The sequence below is a fragment of the Heterodontus francisci genome, chromosome 27 (genome assembly GCF_036365525.1).
Source record: "Heterodontus francisci isolate sHetFra1 chromosome 27, sHetFra1.hap1, whole genome shotgun sequence".
Classification (NCBI taxonomy): Eukaryota; Metazoa; Chordata; class Chondrichthyes; order Heterodontiformes; family Heterodontidae; genus Heterodontus; species Heterodontus francisci.
Window position 1 is genome coordinate 56,066,046 of NC_090397.1, and position 19,721 is coordinate 56,085,766.

General features: G+C 45.9%; 1 protein-coding gene across 1 annotated transcript; it reads right to left on the reverse strand.

The window, feature by feature from the left end:
• Positions 1 to 266: 266 nt before the first annotated feature.
• si:dkey-5i3.5 (uncharacterized protein LOC565091 homolog) lies at positions 267 to 16,920 on the reverse strand. Its single transcript, XM_068059766.1, has 4 exons — positions 16,866 to 16,920; positions 12,714 to 12,850; positions 3,133 to 3,603; positions 267 to 768 (listed from the first exon to the last, which is right to left on the reverse strand). The coding sequence occupies exons 3-4, from the start codon at positions 3,584 to 3,586 to the stop codon at positions 404 to 406; spliced, it is 819 nt and encodes a 272-aa protein (XP_067915867.1). The 5' UTR covers positions 3,587 to 3,603; positions 12,714 to 12,850; positions 16,866 to 16,920; the 3' UTR covers positions 267 to 403.
• Positions 16,921 to 19,721: the final 2,801 nt, after the last annotated feature.

The following is a 19,721-nucleotide window of genomic DNA, read 5'->3' on the forward strand; positions in this document are numbered from 1 at the left end:
CACCAAACACCACCTGCCCCACTTATGGCAGAGTGTGCAGATCCAAAATTGGAACTATTCAGTCACCCAAGGACCCACAATCCTGGACTGGAAGAAAGTCATCCTCGTTCCCGAGGGACTGCCCAAGAAGAAGGAGGGGAACCACTTTGGTATTGTATGTAAACGAAACCAGCAATTCATAATTTGTGCTGGACCTGATACAAAGGTTTAAAAGAAAGTTTTGTCGCCGCCCAACTAAAAACACCCACCAAAAACAATAGGCTCACTTTTATTAATTTTGCCGACAGGTTCTTGGATGTTTTCTATTAGAAGTCCAAGACGATGTGAAGGGGGTCAAGACAGAATGAGCTAATGCTGTTTAGATCTGCATCACCTTGGTCCTACCGGCCGTTTTTGCTGTCCTTCATAATTTGGATGGTAAATGGATCATGCTGAGGGACTGCAGGAAGTTCTGCAGAGTGCTTTGGTATTCCTGAGGATGCTGCCGCAGGTGCCCAGCGTGACGCGATATCTTCCAGCTTTTCCCAAGTACGCGGATGCCTCTCCTCTGCCAAGTGCACAGCAGTGCCTCCACTTCTGTGTAGCTGCTCAGTGGGTCGTTCTCACTGTAGAATACCAGAATGGGGCTATGGTACGGTGTTTCCCAGAATGTCCTGATGCCACTTTGGTAGTGCCTGACGGTGTAAGCACTCAAAAGCCAGAAGTAGAAAAGTGTGGCCCTTCTGAATAATGGCAGGAGGAACTGGGGAGCCAACATCTGTGAAACACCTGAAATATATTTTAAAAATATATATATATATACATATAGAGAGAGCATTACACTTATCATCTGTGAGTTTCTAACAGAGGTTTATGCTTGCTGGCAAGACCAGAACTCAGGGCCATAAATATAAGAAAGTTGCCAATAAATCCAACAGGGAATTCAGGTGAAACATCTGTACCCAGAGAACGGTGAGAAAGTGGAATTTTCTACCACATGGAGTAGTTAAGGTGAATAGCAAAGATACCTTTAAGGGAAACTAAATAAGTACATGAGGAAGAAAAGAATAGAGAGTTATGCTGATAGGGTTAATGATGTATGGTGGGAGGAGGTGTGGAGTATAACTGCCAACATGGAGCAGTGCAGCCAAATGGCCTGCAGCTGTGTTGCATATTTTATGTCAGGTAAATTCCTCAATGTGGAATTCTGTTTTCTGTTTAATTTTCTCCCTAGCCAACTCCTCCATGGAAGGAATAAATGCAAAATACTGCAGATGCTGGAAATCTGAAATAAAAAGAGAAAGTGCTGGAAATACTCAGCAGGTCTGGCAGCATCTGTGCAGAGAGAAGCAGAGTTAACGTTTCAGGTCTGTGACCAAAGAAACAGGAGTAGGCCATTCAGCTGCTCAAGACTGAATCGTATTGCTTCTCTAACCCGTAACACCCTTGCCTAACAAAATTCTATCAATCCCGGCTTTGAAATTTCCAGTTGACCTCCAGTCTCAACAGCTTTTTTGGGGAGAGTACCAAATTTTCACTACCCTTCGTGGGAAGAAGTGATTTCTGACATCACCCCTGAATGGTTATAGTTGTGGTGAGTTTTACTGGGGCCCCCACATTTGACTGGTGCTCCTGAACACTGGTCCCACAGATCCATGTGTTAATCTGCAGTGGGTACAGAATCAAGCTGTGGTATTGATCTGTGGGCTGCAACTGCCATCTTGTACCTCAGCCAAGTGTCAGCTGTCGCACAGTGGGTAGCACTCGTGCCTCTGGGTCGGAAGGTTGTGGGTTTCAGCCCCACTTCAAAGACTTGAGCACATTGTCTAAGCTGAGGAGAAATGACTACCATACTGTCCAACACATCGCGAGTCACTTCATTTCAAGGCTAATTCATCATGTGGTGAATTGAGATGTTTTGAAGTGAAAGGTTCAATGGAGTTACAACTCTTTAGTAATGGATCCTCTCTTTTTTATTCATTCTTTCATTTTGTGCCACTTTCTCTACCTTTCCTCTGAGTTAGAAGGCCGTAGGTTCCAGTCCCTCTCAAGTGAGATCCCACAGCACTATTTGAAGAAGAGCAAGACAAATTCTCCCATCATCCTGGCCAATATTTATCCCCCAGCTGACATCAATAAAAAAAACTATTGCTGTTTGTGGGAGCTTACTGTGTGCAAATTGGCTGCTGCATTTCTTACATTACAACAGTGGCTACACTGCATTGTAAAGTTTTTTGGGATTCCCAAAGTCGTGAAATGCACTATATTAAACATGCCCTTTTTTTCTTTCCCTGTTATTAATGATTGGTTTCAGGAAGGGTGTGTGTGCATGTCAGGTGAGGAGAGTATTGGACTTAGTTGAGATACCCCCTTCCTCCTAGGGTTAAACAGTCTTCTGGGCTCACACATGAAGAATCAGCAGTTAGTGGGGGGGTGAAGTTTGGCACCTGCAGGAGTGGAAGGAGATGTTGGGTAGAATTTCTACTTTGGGCACAATTGGGAAATTGCAGCCAAAATGTGCTTGAAATTACGTTGCTTAGGTCACATTCAAGCAATCACAAACGTAACATCTTCCATGAACCAGCACAATCAGGCAGTGTAATAGAATGTAATTGTTTCTTTTTCTTTCCATTTAAAAAGTATTTCTTGATGTATTTAAGAGTAGTGTTGTTTTAACAGTACAGCTGAAAATGGGTTTATCAGCAAAAATAAGCACTCTTAATAAGGGTGTCTAGTCCTCCACCTGTGATAACCTGAACACTGAAAATGAGTTAAAAAATACCTATACTGAACCCGAGCATACACCAGTCAGTTTCTTAGTAAATTAAATATTTTTTGATATGTGAAAACGTGCTGACACGTGCAATAAGAAAAGGAGCCCCCCTGAGCCAGCACAATTGGTGGAATCTCACAATGTTGACTTGGGGCAGAGTCAGTTTTTGTGTGGGTGAGGCCTCATCGGGGCAAGCTGAATCTTAAACCAATGTAAAAGATTGTGGAATGAAACACAAGCGTACATAGCTTTGGGCGTAACTCACTTATGTTTAACATTTACCCCATGTTTTTTGCACTGGTCCCCCCAATTACGCTGACATTTCTAGCAGAAACCCGAATGTGTTATGATTGTTCTTTGAAATGACAAGGATGGCTCACCTTTTGCCATTAGTTCCACATCTCCTATTACCAGACTGTCGAAAATTTGGCCCACAATCCTTGCCTTGAAGCCCAAGTAACGAGGTACATCCCTCAGCGTGGCCACAATCATTTGCACAAAGAGGAAGCCTCCGATGGAGAATGCATGAATGACAAGGGGGCGGGAGGAGAAGGGCTCACTGTGGAGGAGGTCCAACACCTCCAAGGCATAGGACAGGCCATACCGTGGCCACAGGAAGTGCAGGATGCTGCTTTCCACGGTCAGGATGTCAAAGCCGTATGGGTAGTAAATCTTCCGGTAGCGTTCCACAGCAGGGGGCTTGGCTCCAAACCAGGGAAGGAGTAGCAGGAGTGGCTTAGGAGCACCGGCCAAGGTGTTGGTGCTGTTTCGGTACAGCGTGATAGTATTGGAAAGCCTGTTCATTATCACATTCTGAGAAGCAGTTTCAGACATTGGGATCAATCAGCCAGCTGGTGGAGAGCAGGTCAGGGGTGGAGGTGGTGGGGGGGAAGATAAAAAAAGCATTAATTTAATCGTGCTCACACACATTGCTCCCTCTGAGCTTCTCCTGAATGCGCCGACTCACTGCAGTGCGATTCCAAAGATAACCTCTGCTCCATCACCCAAATGGCCAAATTTTTATATTTGAATCTATAAACATTGGGTGACAGATAGCAGGGTATTGTTTTGTTTTTTCAACATCAAGGATATCTGTTCCCGGGATCACAGCAGTTCCAACAGTCCTGAAAATTCCAGGATTCGCCTCCTAAAAACACCAGGTTTGCGTTCACAAGCTCTTTAAAATTCTCATTTACAATTCTCTCCTCTGCCTCTGTAACTGGTGCCAGTCTGATATCACAACAACACCCCCCAGCCCCCAACCCCCAACCCCCACCCGTTCCTACTCTAGATTCTTCTGATTCTAGAAAGAACTTGCATTTACATCACATCTTTCATGTCCTCAGGACATTGCAAAGCACTTTACAGCCAATGAAGAACTTCCGAAGTGAGGTCACTATTTTTTTTTTATTTAGAGATACAGCACTGAAACAGGCCCTTCGGCCCACCGAGTCTGTGCCGACCATTAACCACCCATTTATACTAATCCTACACTAATTCCATATTCCTACCACATCCCCACCTGTCCCTATATTTCCCTACCACCTACCTATACTAGGGGCAATTTATAATGGCCAATTTACCAATCAACCTGCAAGTCTTTGGCACGTGGGAGGAAACCGGAGCACCCGGAGAAAACCCACGCAGACACAGGGAGAACTTGCAAACTCCACACAGGCAGTACCCAGAATTGAACCCAGGTCGCTGGAGCTGTGAGGCTGTGGTGCTAACCACTGCGCCACTGTGCCGCCCTATTGTAATGTAGGAAATGTGCCAGCCAACTTGTACACAGTAAGAGCCCACAAACAGCAATGTCATAAATAACCACATCATCTGTTTTAGATTTTGGTTGAGTGAAAAATATTGGTCAGAGCACCTCTGTTCTTCTTCCAATAGTTCAATGGGATCTTTTCCTTCCACCAGAGAGCATGGACATGGACTCAGTTTAACATCTCATCAAAAAGACAACATCTCTGGCAGAACAGTACTCCTTAAGTACCACACTGTAGTTTCAGCCTTGATTTTGTGTTCAAGTCTTTGGACTGGGGCTTGAACCCACAATCTTCTGACTCAAAGGTGGGAATGCTACCACTGAGCCAAGCTGATGCTTAACACAATAATGATTGTGTTTATACAATATAAATGCTCAATGGGATTCAATAACCACCTTCTACTCTATCCATTTAAACACTCGTACCAAGCGAAGGGTGTGAGGCCTTCACTGAAGTATCATAGCCTTTGGGCCAATGCAGCCCTCAGTATCGGTGATACCCCACACAGCACCTTTGTGAAGTCACCAACTAATGATTTGACCATGGTCCCTAAATTTAGCAACTAGCTAATGATTTGACCACAATCCCTAAATTCAACAACCAACTAACGATTTGATCACGGTCCCTAGATTTAGTATTGTTAATGTGGCTCTTGTTATTAATGTGTAATTTGACCACAGTTTCCTCAAAACCAAGAGGAACTGTGATTAAATTACACTCCAGTCAATGCATAAAATAAGAGTTAGATTTTGGAATCAAAGCCATACTCTACAGTTTTAGCACAATCTCTAAGCCACAGTCCTTTTTTGTTGTTTTATTAAAATTGTCTCCCAGTTTCAAGCATAGCTGTGTGACCTGAAGGCAGGCACTCTCCCAAAGTAAAAATAGCAGCTGGGGGGGGGGAGGGTCGTCACCATCTGCTGAATCCAAAAGCAGAGAAGGCACAGGAGGAGGGGAGGGGAGAGACTGAGGCAGGATCATGGGCGAATTCTGATGCTGTTTCTTCTGATGATGAAAATGAAATGAAAGCCTTCATGTTAGCAACACTGTTGTATTTATACAACACTACTCAGGTGCAGGAAGCTGTCACGGAGCACTTTTCAATAAGGAAGTTATGCTAAACCTTTATAAATCTAAGGAAGTCTTCACATAATAATGGACAGAGTTTCAGAATTCAATTCTCAAACGCACCAAGTAATAAAGATGGGATTTCCTATATTCAGTATTTATGACATTGCTGTTTGTGGGCTCTTACTGTGTACAAATTGGCTGGCACGTTTCCTACGTTACACCAGTGATTACACTTCTAAAGTACTTCATTCAGTAAACCAATGGCCTTGATAATACATTGTGCACGACATGGTCTGTTATTCCTACTGTTATAAACTCTAACCTCTGCCTTGTGATGAGCAATGGCCCGAGAAATTCACTTGTACATAAACATTTTAGGACACACGTTCCCTATGGCACACTTCAGAAATCACACTCTGCAGCAAATACCACAATAGACCAATCATAACCCAAGGTATTCAAAAAGAGAAAGAACAACAACTTGCACTTTATAGCACCTTTAACATAGCAAAATGTCCCAAGGCGCTTCACAGAAGTGATAGCAAACAAAATTTGATACATAAGTAAACAATATAAGACAGGAGCGATGACCAAAAGCTTGGTTAAAGAGGTAGGTTTTAAGCAGCTCATTAAATGGAGGAGAGAAAAGTAGAGAGGTTTAAGGAGGGAATTCCAAAGTTTAAGGCCAAGGCAGTTGAAAGCACAGTCACCAATGGTGGAGTGATTAAAACCAGGGTGATGCAAAATAGAGAAAGGCAGCAACTGCCCTCAAATTGACCCTATGGATGTCCATGTTAATAGCAATTGTAGCCTTATAAGGGGCAGGCCTGAATGCATGTAGCCCTTAATAGTACAGTAATACATCATACGTCACTAGCGCAACATAGTCATAGAGTAATTTACACTATAGAAGGAGGCCATTCTGCCCATTGAGTCTATGCCGGCTCTCTGCGAAGCAATCCAGTCAGTTCCACTCCCCTGCTCGATCCTCATAGCCCTGCAAGTTTACTTACTTCAAGTGTCCATCCAATTTCCTTTTGAAGTCATTGATTGTCGCTGCTGCCACCACCCTGGTGGGCAGCAAGTTCCAGATCATTACCACTTGCTGCATAAAAAAGTTCTTGCTCACAATCTCCCTGCATCTCTTGCCCCAAACCTTTGATCTGTATCCCATAATCCTTGTACCATCAGTTAATAGGAACCGTTTTTCCTTGTCTAACTTATCTAAACCTGTCATAATCTTGTACACCTCTATCAAATCTCCCCTCAATCTCCTTTGCTCCAGGGAGAACAGCCCCAGCTTTTCCAACCTAACCTTGTAACTAAATTCCCCCATCCCTGGAAGCATTCTGGTAAATCTCCTCTGCAGCCTCTCAATGGCCCTCATATCCTTCCTAAACAGTGGTGACCAGAACTGGAGGCAATACTCTAGTTGGGGTCTAACCAGCATTTTATAAAGGTTCAGCATAACTTCTCTGCTTTTATTCCCAATGCCTCTATCTATGAAGCCCAAGATTCCATATGCCTTGCTAATCACTCTCTCAATATGTGCTGCCACCTTCAGATCGCTGCACACGCAACCCCAGGTCCCTCTGATCCTGCACACTGTTTAGAACTGCGCCATTAAGTCTATATTGCCTCACCCTATCCCTTCTGCCAATATGCATGACCTCACACTTCTCTGTATTAAATTCTATCTGCCACTTGTCTGCCCATTCTGTTAGCCTAACTATGTTCTGTTGCAGGTGATTCATATCCTGTTGGCTGTGTGCCAAACTCCTCCAAGTTTGGTATCAGCAAATTTTGAAATTCTACTGTATTCCAAGATCCAAATAATTTATATATAGCATAAATAGCAGTGGTCCTAGCACTGACCCCCTGGGGAACACTACTGTCTACCATCTTCCAGTCATTTACCACGACTCACTGTTTTCTGTCCTTGAGGCAATTTACTTTTTATCCAATTGGACACTGACCCTCCTAAACCATGAGCCTCAATTTTGTTAACCAGCCTTTTCTGTGGTACTTTATCAAACATTTTCTTCAAATCCATATAGACAACAGCATTCCCTTCATCAACCTTCTCTGTTACATTATCAAAAAATTCAATTAGATTAGTCAAGTATGATCTGCCTTTTACAAATCCGTGCTGGCTATCCTTAATTAACTCAAAACTTTGCAAGTGCCTGTTGATATTTTTTCCTGATTATTGTTTCTAAAACCTTACCCACCACTGATGTTAAACTAACTGGCCTGTAGTTGCTAGAACCAATCCTTCAGCAAGAACGTATTCAACTTAAAAGAAGCCAACATTTTAAAGCCCAAAAGAAGGTTCTGCAAAAAGGCCGTTTGTAATGGACAATTTTCAAAAATTGGCTAAACTTTGGCTCCCAGCATTCCATGGGACCTTGGAACTGGACCTAAAAAAAGCACTTCAAAACCAAACATAGACACAATGGGCTGAATTTTACACCCCACCCCCCCAAAGAGCAGGAAGGTGGTGGGGGCGGGGGGTGGGGGGACAGCATAAAATAGAGTGAGAGGCTCAGGGGGCCCTTCCCGACCAGCTCCTGCCGTCACTTTACGCAGGGCAGTGGCGACGAAAAACGGCCCGCCCGGCCCAGGCCAATCAAGGCCCTTAAGTGGCCACTTAACAGCCACTTAAAGGCCTCCGCCCACCTTCATGGGGATTTTACCCTTGGCAGGCGGGTGTCCCAGGCCTGAGAAAAGCCGCCTAACAAAAGCAGGCAGCTCTCTGACAGCCTAGGGGGTGCAGGGGGGCCCCTCCTGATCAAGCACCCTGTGCCCGATGGAGGGCTGTACCCGCTGCTCACCACCTTCAACACCCAACACGTCCCCCCATCTCCCCAATCGACCACCAATGCCTCGCCGGGGCCCAACCGATCACCCCCGGCAAGGCGACAAAAACTTACCTTAGTTCCAGGGGTCCCCAACATCTTCCTCTGCAGGCTAAGCTGCAGTCCCAGCAGTGGCCACCGATCCCAGTGGTGCTGCTGGGACTAAGAGCTGCCAGCCTGCTGACTGGCCGGCAGCTCTATTAGGCGGGATTTCCTGAAGCCCCGCCTCAGAATCATTAAAGGCCGGGAACCCGCAAAATATGGGTCAGAACCCTAGGCCAGGCGGAAATGGGGTTGCCACTGTCTTTTCAGTCGATGGACAGCTCCGTCCGCCAAGGGTAAAATCCCCACAACAAGTGACTTTTTCAATATGCTAGTCAATTGATGGCAGAGGCCTCTCAAGGATTCACAGCCATCAACAAAGGTGCACCAAGAGAAGACACTCCACCTAAATGATTTGTTTGCTGCATGTCCATCATCTTTCTTAGATGGAAGAATGCCAACTACAGATGGCAGAGGCAATTAAGCCACACAATGCAATATGTCTATCCAAGATTTGAATCATTTGTCTCAACCATTGGATTGCTGTGAATGGTTATAGAACTGTAAATAATAATTATAGGCTAATGAGCTATGGAACCACAGATCTGGGTGTGCTCCCCCAATCCTTGGCAATGCTAATTCCAAAGAACTGTTTCATTAGAGCGAACTCTGATGATGTTGATAAACTAGAATCTTCCCCATTGAAACACCTTAGCATGTTAATGGACTATTCATGAACCCAGGATGTATGAGATTATTATAATATAATAGATAGTAGAATATGTAAGAAGGCACAGATTTGGGGAGGGGTTTGTGGCAATCATTGTCATGCATGTGATTTTTTTTTTGGTTAAAAAAAACTTTCTTTTTTAACAGTAATGTTAGCAGCAGACAGCAGAACAGATGCAGCATCTTTTCAGAAGCAACAATTCGAGGGTGAACAGCATGACTGCAGCTCAAAAGCGAGTGGTGTTTGTGAGTATGGTATTGATATTTGCAAGTTTTGATGTTACAATAAACTATTAAAAGAACAGTTGTGCGCCTTGACCATTTCTTCACCTGGATGGGTTCAAGACGAACCTTAGAGTTAGGAGTACAAGAAGGGGAGGTGTGGGTTCACTGACCTACAAACTGTCCTTACACCCTTTCTTAAATAAGGTTGTCACATTTGTCACTCTCCAATCCTCAGGCACCAGTGGTGCAGTGGTTAGCACCACAGCCTCACAGCTCCAGCGACCTGGGTTCAATTCTGGGTACTGCCTGTGTGGAGTTTGCAAGTTCTCCCTGTGTCTGCGTGGGTTTCCTCCAGATGCTCCAGTTTCCTCCCACATGCCAAAGACTTGCAGGTTGATAGGTAAATTGGCCATTATAAATTGCCCCTAGTATAGGTAGGTGGTCGGGAAATATAGGGACAGATGGGGATGTGGTAGGAATATGGAATTAGTGTAGGATTAGTATAAATGGGTGGTTGATGGTTGGCACAGACTCGGTGGGCCGAAGGGCCTGTTTCAGTGCTGTATCTCGAAATAAATAAATAGTTTTTATTTCAATAAGTTATGGATTTTGGCTCAGTGGGTAACACTCTTGCCTCTGAGTCAGTAGGTCATACCTTCAAACTCCATTCCAGAGACTTGAGCATAAAATCCAGGCTGACACTTACAGTCCAGTAGTGAAGGAGTGCTGCACTGTTGGAGGTGCTGCCTTTCAGATGAGATGCTAAACTGCAGCCCTATCAAGTGGACAGAAAAGATCCCACAGCACTATTTTGAAGAGCAGAGGAGTTCTCTCCAGTATCTTGGCTGACATTTATCCCTCAACCAACAGCATAAACACAAAATTATCTGGTCACATATTTCATTGCTGTTTCTGGGAGCTTGCAGTATGCAAATTGGCTGTTTGGTTTCTTACTTTGTCACAGTGACTACACATCATTGGCTGCAAAGCGTTTTGGGACACACAGAGGTTGTGAAAAGCGCTGTATAAATTTGTGAATCACATTGTTCAGTCCCCAAGCATGACCCCGAGCTTCCGATGGCCTGTCATTTTAATTCTGTACCTTGCTCTCATGCTGACATCTCTGTCCTCTGCTTACTGCAGTGTTTCAATGAAGCTCAATGCAAGCTCGAGAAACAGCATCTCCTCTTTCAGTTAAGCACTTTACAGCCTTTTGGATTCAACACGAAGTTCAACAATTTCAGACCGTAATCTCTGCCCCCCATTTTGTTTCCTTTTCTTTGCATGTTATGGTCTTAATCTTGTTTTCTCTTGTTTTACTTTCGGAGGTACGGCAGTGGTTCTTTATTCTGCCATTCAAACCTCCTCTGGACACACCTTTTATCTCTTTACTTGCCCCATTATTACTCCCTTTGGCTCTGCCCCACCAACTCTTTTGTCATTTAATGTCTCCTGTCTTTTGCCCTATCACAGACCTTCCCTTTTGTTCTTTTCCACCCTTCCCCATTTGACCCAATTAAAACCTATTACATTCCTACTTTTCCCAGTTCTGATGAAAGGTCAGCGACCTGAAATGTTAACTGTTTCTCTCTCCACAGATGCTGCCTGACCTGCTGAGTATTTCCAGCATTTCCTATTTCAGATTTCCAGCATCCACACTGTTTTGCTTTTATACAAGTGAAAGTTCTTTCTTTCAAGCTGCAAGAGCAACACATTATCAGTTCCCATCAGCATCTGCTAACTGGGTTGCTGTGGGGAAATGCATTGCTTTTCTGTGGGCTGGGGTAATGTGGGGAAGTTAAGTAAGAGGTCGGTTTTCAGTGCCTTAAAAAAATACATAACTAGCTATGTTGCAGCTCAAGGCCAGGCATGTGCAAATGGCTCCTTCTTTTAGCCTGGATTAAGCGGATCTACTGGATCAGATCCAGGACTGTCAACAGAAAGAACGAAACTTGGCAGCGGGAGACATTAGGAGCATACCTGCTCTTTAGAATGGAGAATCCTGAACAGGGCCAGCAAGTCAAGAAGGGGAAGGAATAACTGCACGGGGAACAGAACCAGATAAACATCTTATCTTCGCCCTTCCCACCCAAACATTCCTTCCAGGTGAAACAGCAATTTACTTGTACTTCTTTCAATTTAGCATACAGTATTTGCTGATCACATTGTGGTCTCCTCTACACTGGGGAGAGGAAACGCAGATTGGGTGACCGCTTTGCTGAAAACCTCTTCAGTTTGCAAGCATGATCTGAAGCTTTCGGACGCCTGCCATTTTCATTCTGTGCCTCCTACACTGTTCCAACTGAAGCTCAAAGGAGCTTGAGGAGCAGCACCTCATCTTTTGATTAGGCACTGTACAGCCTTACGGACTCAACATTGAGTTCAACAATTTCAGATCATTACCACTGCCCCCATTTTTGGGCAGCAGCTGCTGGTAATGTTTCTGCTGTTGCCATTTACACCTCCTCTAAACCCATCTTTTGTTTCTTCAATAAAAGCAAAATACTGCAGATGCTGGAAATCTGAAATAAAAAACAAGAAATGCTGGAAATACTCAGCAGGTTTGGCAGCATCTGTGGAGAGAGGAGAGTTAATGTTTCAGGTCACTGACCTGAAACGATAATTCTGCTCCTCCCTCCGCAGATGCTTCCAAACCTGCTGAGTATTTCCAGTATTTCTTGTTTTTAATTTTTGTTTCTTCACTTGTCCCATTTCCATCTCCTTTTGCCTTCCACCATCATCCATTTTGTCATTGAAATCACTCCAGCCTTCCACCCATCACAGACCTTCCCTTTTGTTCTTTCGTTCCCTCTCCCCACTTTCCTGTCTCTGTACTTGTTACATCTCTAATTTCTACCAGTTCTGATGAAAGGTCATCGCTGTGAAACGTTGCCACAGATGCTGCCAGACCTACTGAGCATTTCCAGCATTTTGTGTCTTTATTTTGGATGAACATCTTGGCAGTTAAAAAAAATTAAAATCAGCCTTCTGTCACAGGGATTCCAAGCCTGGGCAATGCACCAGACAAAGCACTGTGACAGAATGCCCATCACCTTTAATCCAGCAGCTTAACACTGGTACATATTATTCCAGCTGATGTGGTAGTAGGTCACCACCATGGATCAATCCCACTGACTGGCACCAGGCCCAACACAAAGCAGTTTCAGCAGTGCTGGCTATATAATTGACCACACCATCCTCCTCCAATGCCTCTCCACTATTGTCCAGCTGGGTGGGACTGCTCACACCTGGTTCCATTCTTACCTGTCCAATTGGATTCAGAGCATCACTTGCAATGGCTTCTCTTTCCACTCCCGCACCTTTGCCTCTGGTGTCCCCCAAGGATCTATCTCTGGCCAGATCCTATTTCCGATCTACATGCTGTCCCTCAGTGACATCAGCTGAAAGCACAGCGTTAGTTTACACATGTATGCTAATGACAACCAGCTCCACCTCACCACCACCTCTCTTGACTCCTTCACTGTTGCTAAATTATCAGACTGCTTATCCAACAGCCAGTACTGGATGAGCAGAAATTTCCTCCAATTAAATATGGTAAGAGAGAAAGGAGGAAAGACTTGCATTTATATCGCACTTTTCACGACCATCAGACGTCTTAAAGTGCTTTACAGCCAATAAAGTACTTTTGAAGTGTAGTCACTATTGTCATGTAGGAAGATTGTAATATTGGGAAGACTGAAGCCATTGTTTTTGGTCCCCACTCCAAACTCCATTCCCTAATTACTGACTCCAACCCCCACCCCGACAACTGTCTGACACTGAACCTTGTTTTTTAAAAATTCATTTGTGGGATGTGGGCGTCGCTGGCTAGGCCAGCATTTAGTGCCCATCCCTAAATGCCCTTGAGAATGTGGTAGTGAGCTGCCTTCTAGAACCACTGAGGTCCATGTGAGTGCTCTTAGGAAGGGAGTTCCAGGATTTTGACCCAGTGACAGTGAAGGAACGGCGATATAGTTCCAAGTCAAGATGGTGTGTGGCTTGATGGGGAAATTGCAGGTGGTGGTGTTCCCATGCAACTGCTGCTCTTGTCCTTCTAGGTGGTAGAGGTCGTGGGTTTGGAAGGTGCTGCCTAAGGAGCCTTGGTGCATTGCTGCAATGCATCTTGTAGATGGTACACACTGCTACTGCTGTGCATCGGTGATGGAGGGAGTGAATGTTTGTGGATGGGGTGCCAGTCGAGCGGGCTGCTTTGTCCTAGATGGTGTCGAGCTTCTTGAGTGTTGTTGGAGCTGCACCCATCCAGGCAAGTGGAGAGTATTCCATCACACTCCTGACTTGTGCCTTGTAGATGGTGGACAGGCTTTGGGGGAGATAGGAGGTGAGTTACTCGCTGCAGGATTCCTAGCCTCTGGCTTGCTCTTGTAGCCATGGTATTTATTTGGCTACTGCAGTTCAGTTTCTGGTCAATGGTAACCCCCAGGATGTTGATCGTGGGGGATTCAGCGATCGTAATGCCATTGAATGCAAAGGATAGATGGTTAGATTCTCTCTTGTTTGAGATAGTCATTCCCTAGCACTTGTGTGGTGCGATTGTTACTTGCCACTTATCAGCACAAGCCTGGATATTGTCCAGATCTTGCTGCATTTCTTCACAGACTGCTTCAGCATTTGAGGAGTCACGAATGGTGCTGAACATTGTACAATCAGCGAACACTTCTGACCTTATGATTGAAGGAAGGTCATTGATGAAGCAGCTGAAGATGGTATTATATTTGACCCCAAGATGAACTTCTACACCTTCACTAAGACCGCCTATTTCCACCTCCATAATATGGCCTGGCTTTGCCCCTGCCTACGCTCATCCACTGCTGAAACCCTCATTCATGCTTTTGTGACCTCTAGAATTGACTGTTCCAACACACTCCTGGCTGGTCCCTCAAATTCTGCCCATAAACTTGAGGTCATCCAAAGCTCTGCTACCCATATCTTAACTTACATCAAGTCCCACTCACCCATCAACTCCAGTGTTCGCTGACCTACATTGGCTCCTGGTCAAGCAACATTCTCATCCTTGTTTTGAACTCTCTCCATGGCCTCACTATCTCTGTAATCTCCTCCAGCACCACCACTCTCTGAGAAATCAGAACTCATCCAATTCTGGCTCTTGAGCATCCCTGATTTTAATCGCTCCACCATTGGTGGCCATGCCTTCAGCTGTGTAGGCCTGAAGCTCTGGAATACCCTCCCTAAACCTCTCTGTCTCTCCACCTCACTTTCCTCCTTTAAGACACTCCTTGAAACTTACCTCTTTGGCCAAGCTTTTGGTCAGCTGACCTAATATCTCCTTATGTGGCTCGGAATCATATTTTGTTTTATAATGTTCATGTGAAACGTCTTGGGACATTTTAAAGATTTAAAGTGATTGGTAGAAGGATGAGAGGGGAGATGAGGAAAAAATTTTTCACCTAGAGGGTGGTGGGGGTCTGGAACTCACTGCCTGAAAGGGTGATAGAGGCAGAAACCCTCACCTCATTTAAAAGGTGCCAGGATGTGCACTTGAACTGCCATAACCGGCAGGACTACGGACCAAATGCTGGAAAGTGGGATTAGACTGGGTGGCTCTTGGTTTCCGGCTGGCGCAGACACGATGAGCGAAGCGGCCTCTTTCTGTGCCATTTGCCTTTTATGATTCTATGATTTTATTTTCTTCTCTTAAAAGGTGCTATGTAAATATAAGTTGTTGTTACCACCAATACTATTAGTTATCAACAACAACTTGCATTTATATCGCACTTTTAACATAGTAAAATGTCCCAAGGTGCTTCACAGGAGCATTATCAAACAAACTTTGACACTGAGCTACATAAGGAGATATTAGGATAGGAGTTAATAACTTGGTCAAAGAAGTAGGTTTTAAGGAGTGCCTTAAATGAGGAGAGAGAGATAGAGAGGCAGAGGGGTTTAGGGAAGGAATTGCCAAACTTAGGGCCTAGGCAGCTGAAGGCATGACCCCTAATCATGAAGCAATTAAAATTGCAGACATGCAAGAGGCCAGAATTGGAGGAGCGCAGAGGGTTGTAAGGCTGGGGGAGGTTACAGAGAAAGGGGGATTTGAAAACAGGGACTGCCAGTGACCTTCTGATTCTTGGAACTTCACTTACAGCATCTACTGGCTTGAAGCCACCACAAGACCCAACCTTTATCAAGGTAAATGCAGTAACATTGGCAGATGTCACACAATCCGCTATCATGTGGTTAAATGCTGCATGTTCAGGACATCACATGATCAAATCTCCAGACAAGACTTCAACCAGAGTTGACAACACAACCCCCCCACCCCCCACCACACACACATGAGCACATAGGGCAGGTTATTCCCATGGACAACATCAGGCCAAATGGGGGTTGTGAACCCACACTTGCTGGGAGTCTGACCTGGGGAGTCCTTCATGCTCACCGTCCTATTTAAGAACAGCGGGTGGGCTCCCAATGCTGGTGGCCCAATCACAAGGACGGCAGCTCAACAGGGAGAGGTGGGTGCTGCTGAAGCAGGTAGCAGACCCGGAGAGCACCCCAAAATGGAGGCCCTCTTGGAGACATAAATTTTAACTATAAATTCAGAGTGGGCAAGCAGGCGGGCCTCTCTGAGTGGGGGGAAAACCACCCCAGTGGCAGCGTTTGAGCCGCAAGTGGGGCCTTTGCTGCCATTGGCCCCCTCTTTGGGGGATGGAGCAATGGTCCCCAAGCCTGCCACAGGGAGGCCACCTCCATTGAGGTAGTGGCCCCCTCACCTGGCAGATGAGGACACTCTGCTGCTGACAAACTGTTGGCAGGCCCTTTAAATCACCCTTAATTGGCACCTGAATTATTTAAATTGGCTTCCCGCCTCTGTTCTGTGGGCAGCCGATCTGCATCCCGGCCCACCTCAGGAAACTTCCCCAGCAGCGGAATTGTGTCGGGGAGCCGGCCCGATACAGTTACCCACTATTTTTCTGGCCACCTCCAAGCCTGTCATCCTGGAGCCGGGAAACTTCTGCCCACAGAGAGACACACAGACAGACAGAGACACTGACACAGACAGAGACAGACACACAGACAGAGACACTGACACACAGAGACACACACACAGAGACAGAGAGACCCACACAGACACAGACACAGACAGAGACACTGACACAGACAGAGACACAGACACACACACAGAGACAGAGAGACCCACACAGACACAGACAGACAGAGACACAGACAGATGGAGGGAAAATGAGAATTGCACAGACAGTAAGACAGAGAATCATACACACACAGAGACAGATAAAGACAAAGTCCTTTCACTGAAAGCCAAGACAGGGCAGTAAGTCAAGAAGGTGATACATGATACTGAACATGAGCAACTAGGTAAAGATGAACAGACAAGTTCAACTGGTAATAAGAAGAATTGCAAAGGTAACCACTTACTCTCAACTTAGCAGCAAACAGCTCAGGAAAGAAAATCACGCTGGACTCAATTACTTTAAACGTAAGAAGGGTGGAGGCGGAAGCAGGCAGGCTAGGGAGCGTCTACAAAATCCTTACTCTTACTTAGAGGAAGTGTTTCATACTCTCACCCCCAGATAGACTCACTCCCTTTAATACTCTCACCACTCTCTCCAATACTCTCACCCCCAGACATACTCACCTCCCTCTAATACTCACCCCATCTCATACTCTCATCCGCCCAGACATACTCACCTCCCTCTAATACTCACCCCATCTCATACTCTCATCCGCCCAGACATACTCACCTCTCTCTAATACTCACCCCATCTCATACTCTCATCCACCCAGACATACTCACCTCCCTCTAATACTCACCCCATCTCATACTCTCATCCACCCAGACATACTCACCTCCCTCTAATACTCACCCCATCTCATACTCTCATCCGCCCAGACATACTCACCTCTCTCTAATACTCACCCCATCTCATACTCTCATCCGCCCAGACATACTTACTCCCTCTAATACTCTCACCTCTAATACTTTCAACCCCAGACATACACTCTCACAATATCCTACTCTCTTCTCTTTAACACACATAATGGAGACTGATTAACTCTGCTGTAGATAATCTGTTATGGACAGTTCCTGGGAATGCCACTTGGGGTCATGTGGAGCAGTGGGTCGGAACTATGATTTTTCGGGCTGGATTTTCCAGCGGGTGTCAGGACACTGACATCAGTCCCATACTGGGGGTCCCAAGCCCACCCATATCCTCAGCTCGCCTGCCAGTGTAACTTTCGGGGAGACGGCCTCCTACTTAGCTGCCACTACACTTGCTGTCTTATTAAGGACAGTGGTCAGGCTCCCGATGCTACAGGCCCAATCAGAGGGCCTGCTGCGATGTTAGGCCGGCAACCTCTCCAGGAGAGATGGGCACTGCTGAGGCAGGTATGCAAGCGTGAGGGCACCTCAACATGGAGGCACCCTCAGCAGCCTGCATAGAAATGCTAAATTAAAGAGGCTTTAACTGGTTGGGCCATTGGGTTGGGGGGATATCCCTCCACAGGCCTATTTATGGATGGGGTTGCAGCCTTTCATCCTTGTGGCCCTATCATTGGGGCCTGGAGTCTCTGGCTCCGATGGCTCCCTGGACAGTTATCAGGAGGCCGCCGCGATTGAATTGGTGGCCTCTGCACAAGCTGAAGGGTCCCCTCTGATGGCAGGAAAATACCGACGCTGGTGCAAAATGGCATCTAAATGGGGCCTTGACTGTACTAATTGACTGCCCACCTCTGTGCAGCAGGCAGTCAACCTGGTTGACTGCCAACTCACCAAGGCTCCTTCGACAGCTCCTTCCAAATCCCAACCTCTACCATCTAGAAGAACAAGGGCATCAGATACATGGGAATACCACCACCTGCAAGTTCCCTTCCAAGTCACACAACATTCTGACTTGAAACTATATCGCTGTTCCTTCACTGTCACTGGGTCAAAATCCTGGAACTCCCGAACAGCACTGTGAGTGTACCTACACCCCCAAGGACTACAGCAGTTTAAGAAGGCAGCTCATCACCACCTTCTCAAGGGCATTTAGGGATGGACAATAAATGCTAGCCTTGCAACCCATGAAAGAATAAGAAAAAAAAAACTCCTAATAACACTGCTCTGTGTACAGTATAGAATAAAGAGTATATTACCCTTTTACTCTTGGATGACCAGGACAGGTAGACATTGCATCTGAAGGGTGGCACCTTCAACAGTGCAGTATTCCCTCAGTACTGCACCAGAAGGTCTGCCTAGGTTATGTGCCTGAGTCCTGGAGCGGGACTTAAACCCACAACTTCCTGACTGAGCTAAACTGACATATGAGGATTGAAATTGCAGTTGCTTTAATAATAAATGCAGTAATGTGTTCCTTCTCTTTTTCATCTTTTTTTTTGGCCTCCTTGTCTCGAGAGACAATGGGTAAGTGCCTGGAGGTGGTCAGTGGTTTGTGAAGCAGCGCCCGGAGTGGCTATAAAGGCCAATTCTAGAGTGACAGACTCTTCCAAAGGCGCTGCAGATAAAATTGGTTGGCGGGGCTGTTACACAGTTGGCTCTCTCCTTGCGCCTCTGTATTTTTTCCTGCCAACTGCTAAGTCTCTTCGACTCGCCACACTTTAGCCCTGCCTTTATGGCTGTCCGCCAGCTCTGGCAATCGCTGGCAACTGACTCCCACGACTTGTGATCAATGTCACAGGACTTCATGTCGCGTTTGCAGATGTCTTTAAAGCGGAGACATGGACGGTCGGTGGGTCTGATACCAGTGACGAGCTCGCTGTACAATGTGTCCTTGGGGATCCTGCCATCTTCCATGCGGCTCACATGGCCAAGCCATCTCAAGCGCCGCTGGCTCAGTAGTGTGTACAAGCTGGGAATATTGGCCGCCTCGAGGACTTCTGCGTTGGAGATACGGTCCTGCCACCTGATGCCATGGATTCTCCAGAGGCAGCAAAGATGGAATGAGTTGAGATGTCACTCTTGGCTGACATACATTGTCCAGGCCTCACTGCTGTAGAGCAAGGTACTGAGGACACAGGCTTGATACACTCGGACTTTTGTGTTCCGTGTCAGTGCGCCATTTTCCCACACTCTCTTGGCCAGTCTGGACGTAGCAGCAGACGCCTTTCCCATGCGCTTGTTGATTTCTGCATCGAGAGACGAGGTAGATGAACTCTTGAACCACTTCCAGAGCGTGGTCGCCAATATTGATGGATGGAGCATTTCTGACATCCTGTCCCATGATGTTCATTTTCTTGAGGCTGATGGTTAGGCCAAATTCATTGCAGGCA

Bases quoted from the DNA above. Each gene is read 5' to 3' on its own strand.
- si:dkey-5i3.5 (XM_068059766.1), bottom strand. From the start codon at position 3,586: ATGTCTGAAACTGCTTCTCAGAATGTGATAATGAACAGGCTTTCCAAT. The intron at 769-3,132 runs GTGAGCCATCCT...AATATATTTCAG, and splicing joins TGTGGAACTAATGGCAAAAG to GTGTTTCACAGATGTTGGCT.